At 44.5% G+C, this 5,700-nt stretch overlaps 1 protein-coding gene across 1 annotated transcript in view; it reads right to left on the bottom strand.

Moving 5' to 3' along the window:
• The window catches only part of TMEM98 (transmembrane protein 98), a 12,075-nt gene that overhangs the window by 5,376 nt on the left and 999 nt on the right, over positions 1-5,700 (bottom strand). Inside the window, exons 2-4 of the mRNA XM_012809769.2 lie at positions 4,200-4,384; positions 2,686-2,817; positions 1,656-1,689 (exon numbers count right to left, since the gene is read on the bottom strand). Coding sequence (XP_012665223.1) covers positions 1,656-1,689; positions 2,686-2,817; positions 4,200-4,330 — 297 coding nt within the window. The 5' untranslated portion in view covers positions 4,331-4,384. The remainder of the gene's footprint in view (positions 1-1,655; positions 1,690-2,685; positions 2,818-4,199; positions 4,385-5,700) is intronic.

Here is a 5,700-nt window from a genome sequence, read left to right as displayed (position 1 = left end):
AAAAAAAAAAAAAAAAAAAAAAAAGATGATGATGAAAGGACCTTAGAAAAAGCAGGGAAACAGCCAGACTGACATGTGGCCCTTGTATCATCCACCAACAGTGCAGGCAACCCCCAAAACCTGGTGCCCCTTGCCACGCCTCCCCCATTCCCTGCCTTGTCCTGGGGCTGGAAAAGAGAAAACAGAAAGAAGCCCAGGAGCCCACCCAGGAGTGAGCCCAGTCCCCTCCTTTGATCTCCTTCCACAGGGACTCAAGAGCAAGTGACCGGCTCTTAAGACCCTAAGAGGACAGTTAGAAGCCCTCTCTTTTGATACAAGTTTCCCAGGATGGACCACTGGTTGCAATACAATAAGACTCCTTCTGCTTGATTCATCTCCCACCACAGGTGCCATCTGTCCTCTCCTCTAATAGATAAGGACAGGACAAAACCCAGTTCCAGGACAAATCCTGGTCAGAAGAACGGAAATATCACATGGCATTATTGCTCTAGTAACTGTGCCTATCTATATCTATAACCATATCTATAGCTATAGCTTCTTAAAATTAACCAATAAGCCTGGACTATGAGTTGGTAATTTCCTGCTAGGCATTTCTTTGTCCTTCCAAGAGAGTTAGCCAAAGAAGAGGTGGGATAAAGGACTTTCTAATATCTTATACTGAACAATACTAAAGAGAAGACAAAGTTGTCTCTTTTGAAATCTTGATTAATTACTAGACAAGGATAAACATGTGGTTTCTCAGGCTACTGAAGTAAAGATACTAATGATATTTGCAATTGGCCAAATATTTCAGTTTTTGTTATCATTCTATTAGGTAGGATATTATCGGGCAAGAATTGAAAAACAAATATTAAAACTATAAAAATTACCCAAAATGTAAATTGCATGTAATCTTCCAAAATTTCAGGTATTCAGAGAAAAAAATCTGCCTCGAAGTTGAAGTCTTCGTGGTTTGGATTTTTCAACACTGGTTATCCTATTCTGCTGACTACAGCCAAAGTGAAAATTTTCTAATAACAGTAGAAGTCAGAGAGCAACTTGTACAGGCCCGAGCTCTCTGTTAATGGAGGAAGGTGAAAGGGAGATGCTTTGTTTCCCTTTGACAGCTACATGGTCTCAGGCACACACAGACTTCTACATGGTCAGTGAAACCCTAGCTAGTGACCACCTATGCTGTCTTCCCACAGGTCACTGTGTTAAGAGGACCAGATGAAATACAGCCTTTGAAAAAGCCTTGAGGATCCAAAAGTAAATAGCCCATCCAGGCAGAAAACAGGCTGTAAACAGCAAAGAGAGATTCCAGGTGTATGTTTAAAGCAGCAGTTCTCAACCTGTGGGTCACAACCCCTTTGTAACAATGAAAATACATCCTGCATATCAGATATTTACATTACAATCATAACAGTAACAAAATTACAGTTATGAAGTAGCAACAAAAATAATTTTATGGTTGGGGAATCACCATAACATGAGGAACTGTATTAAAGGGTCGTGGCATTAGGAGGCATTAGGAAGGCTGAGAACCACTGGTTTAAAGGAAGGCATTTTATGAGGGTTCAGTCCCCTCTCTAAAATCCATTTCAACTCCACCTGCCTATGCACAGGGGTGCTTTGGCGATGGCCCTTTACCTCATAGGGAAATCAGAGAGTATTACCTTCAAGATGGCAATGCAGTGGGACATGAGACCCCTGGGGAGACAAGAAGAAGAAGCTGTCAGTGCTCATCCAGAGAGGCCCACTGCCCTCCTAGTCCCCCTCGCTTCTCATCTCATGCTGACCCCATCTCATGCTGACCCCCGGACACAGGGATACCACCTGAAGGCAGTAATGCCTCCAAGTTAAAATAAACAAGCCCATGAGCTACCTGAGGAAGCACTTGCTTTCTCTACCCTTCTCCATCCCCACACCCAGCCTACTCCTCCAGCTAGCTCCACTCTGCACCTATCAAATCATGCTTTTTATAATTCCCAGCTTCTGGTAGACCCAGTGTATCCTGTCTGCTATGCCCAGCCTGGTGAATTCCTCCTCTTTCAAGGCCCAAGTCAAAAGGTACCTACTCTGTGGTATCATTCGTGAAATCCACCTTGGCCACCCTACCCCAGGCAAACCTAGGCTCTGCCTCTTCCATGTGCCTACTGCACTGTGCAGAGATCACCTATGATGCCATCTAACACTGTCTCCCCCATCACTTTAATATCTGCAGTGCCTGACCCAGTACCCTGCACATATATAAGGTCCCATAAACATGTGCCCAGTGCATGGATGGCTGAATGAACAAGGGAATGAAGCAGCATGCACTTCTCAAAACATAGATGCTCCTGTAGGATGGAGAGACCCCTGAGGGATACTGAAGAGAAAAGCTTCATCCCCGGAGCCTGAGTGTCAAACTCTTGGGCACTCCAAGGAAAACCCAACTACATCAGGGTGACTTTATAAAACAATCACCTTTATAGCTCATCTCAGTGTTCAGGTCTATAAAACGGGGGTGGGGGGGGGAGCAAGGACAAGCACTATCATGTTATATTCTAATTTCCCACAAGTGAGAGCAGGGGAAAGTGACAGAGTGTTCCTGGATGCCCAGTTGAGTGCTCTGGCAAAGGAAGACAGAGAAGGGCACCGTTTGCCAGAAGTCCCACTTGGCATCCCCAGGGGCTATGGAAAAACCAATGGTCCCCAAGAACTTACGATGCATCTTCAATCCAGTCCTCGTTCTCCAGAATGGCCTCAATGTGGGGGTTGGTGATAACGACATCATCCAGCTCTAACTCAGAGGGCTCAGACTGGGTCTCCATGGCACCAATGAGGTCCACAATGGGTCTGGAAGAAAAGGACGCTGTTCAGTTGGTTTGACGATGGTGACTGCCAATCATCCTCTCCTCGCTGAGAACCACATACCCATCAAAAGGATAAAGGGAGTTGATAAGTTAGAGAAGAGAATACGTGTCCCCATCCAGACCTAAGCCTAGTTGAGGACAGGGCATATGGCTAAACAGTGCACCAAGGAAGATGGTCTGGACACTAAAACAAAAGAAAAGTAAAACAGAGTAACATGAGCCACCAGGAGAGAGGAGGGTATAACCACATAACTAAAGATGCACTAGACAGGGGCACTCCTTCAGGACAAAATGACACCTGTTTATAATTTATTTTCCCTTCAAGCCTATATTTTATAATGAGGGTGAGTTTCCTATAACCCAGATCTACCTATACTCCCTACCTGATCTGCACCTGAGTCCACCCACCTCCCTGCCCTCTCCTCCAATTTTACAACACGGTACTTTAGAACATGAGATGTCATCACATTCTTTTCAATAGCAGAGCTTGCCTGGGTCATATAAAAGGGCAATTAACAAATTATTTACCACTTGACAGAGATGCTGATAGGATTAAGACAGAGGGCAAGAGAAACCAAAGGTTAGTTGGCTGCCATCCTTGAAGATCAATGAAAACATCCCTAAACTGAAAATAGAACCCTGCTTACAAAATGTAGTTCACATAAAATGCATCATGAAGGATCTGCTATGCAGAGAGAGACAGTCCTATGCTAGGAACTCACAAAACCAAGATGTGCGGCTGGCATAGGACATCTGATTTCCTTTCCTGTGGATTTGGTTGGTTTGCTCATCCAACTGCTCTAAGTGAGGTGGCTGGTTTTGGAGAGACAGTTGTGCCTATTTATGCTAAGTGAACATGTTCAGTGACTTTCTCATTGAGTCAGAAAAAGCTCAGGATGCTAAGGAGTTTAAGGAACATTCTTAAGCTCAGAGGTCTCTATCAGGAAGGACAGCCTGAAGGTATCATTTTAAAACCAAAAGGCTAAGTTAGAGTTGCCCAACATCAAACTACTTCTGCTCCTCTCTTTTCCTTTTCTTTCTTTCTTTCTTTTTTTTTGAGAAAGAGTTCCACCGTCTCACCTTCAGTAGAGTGCCATGGTGTCACAGCTCAAAGCAACCTCTAACTCTTGGGCTTAAGCGATTTTCTTGCCCCAGCCTCCCAAGTAGCTGGGACTATAGGCACCCACCACAATATCCAGCTATTTTTGTTACTGTTGTCATTGTTGTTTGGCAGGCCAGGGCCGGGTTCTAGCCCCTCAGCCCTTGTGTATGTGGCAGGTGCCTTAGTTACAAGTGCTGTGCCTGTCTCTCTTTTTCTTCCATTAGAGCCCACCTTTCCATTCTCCCCACCATGGGGCCACTCACTTGGAATCATAGCGCTGCAGCAGGTCCCGGGGCCGGCAGTAGCGCTGCCTACAAACCACCACCAAGGCTGCAAATGAGGCCAGAAAGATGGTGGCCAGCACGCCTATGGCAACAATCACCACAGTCTCCATGCTTCGAGGCGACTCTTGACTCAGTCCCACTCATATGCTCCGCATGGGCTAAACCTTGAAAGAACAGAAAATCAAAGCAGGTCTGGTCAAGAAGCCACAAAAGTGAGTGGAACAGGTGGGCCTTACCTGCTGGAAGTGACAAATGGGGTGGGAGAGAAGCTAGGTTTGCCCAAGTCACCTGCAGAGACCTGAGAGCTGAAGAAAATCAAAAGACATTTTATGCCATGCCCCAAATTTGCCTTTTCCAAGAGTACGCACGTGCACACACACACACCCTACTCATTGGACCAGTATGGCCTTTAAAACCTTGGACAAAAGGAAACATTTTAACTAGCATTGTTGTTTTCACATCTATAAAATACACCCAGTAAAAAAAGGGAAATGTGGGATTGTATTTACAGAGGAGCCACTCTATGCCAGGTGCTTTTGATATGTTAACTCTTCCAAGGACAGTCCTAATGGGGGACAGTAGCAGCCCCATTTTACAGTTGTGGACCCTGAGGTTCAGGAAAGGTAAAGAACTTATCCAAATTTAGAGAGTCAGGAAGTACAAAGCCATCCACTTAAACGGAGATGGATGTTAACCTTCCTTTTCCTAAGGAGAAAAGAAGATTGCCAAAGCTCTGGAAAGGGTCTGATCGTCAGTGTCAGTGTTAAAGCCAGTGTGAAAATGTTCATTTCCTACTGCCTGTTTTTACTCTGGAGGCTCTTTCATGACTTTTTTTCCATAAAATTCTTTTACTTATTTACCAAGAAAAATGAAAGGAGGACATGTATGTGCATATACTAATTTGTGCATAGAACATTTCTCTGGGGATGGATAGACAGGCATGTACACACATAAAATATAATCAGATAACAACAGCTGACTCTGGAGGGAGGAACCAGAGGACAGGGATGTGTCTTTCATTCCTGTTTTAAATTCATAAAAGCCTGAAGAACAGGGACATTTCAGACAAGTACATCTGCCCACTGTTATTTCATTGCAAGCCTCTTGTTTGCATCTCTTTGAACAAGAGTCCTTCCCTCTCTGGGCTTTAATTTCTCCACATGCAAAAAGGGTACTCTGACTTAGGGGTCCCTATGAGGCCAGGGTGGTGCATTTCCTCTATTTTGCACTTAATTCTATCTTCCACATCTTAGAAGATCCAAATGCTTTCAGTCATCATTTGATAAATATTTATTGACCATCTACTATGCACCAAACACTTGGCTGGATTCTGGAGACTGGAGATAAATAAGATGCAGGCCCCAATCTTAGGGAGTTGGTGTGGAAAGCAGTCAGGCAGACAAATCATTTCAGTTCCAAGTACCTGTGCCATGTGCAGAAGAACACTTTCTGGAAAAGCTTTCTTCACAGAGCTGGTGAT

Source organism: Otolemur garnettii, unplaced genomic scaffold, assembly GCF_000181295.1.
Source record: "Otolemur garnettii isolate 467f Iridium unplaced genomic scaffold, OtoGar3 scaffold00112, whole genome shotgun sequence".
NCBI classification, from domain to species: Eukaryota; Metazoa; Chordata; class Mammalia; order Primates; family Galagidae; genus Otolemur; species Otolemur garnettii.
The sequence above is the reverse complement of the archived record's forward strand: the minus strand, read 5'-3'. Positions and strand labels throughout refer to the sequence as shown.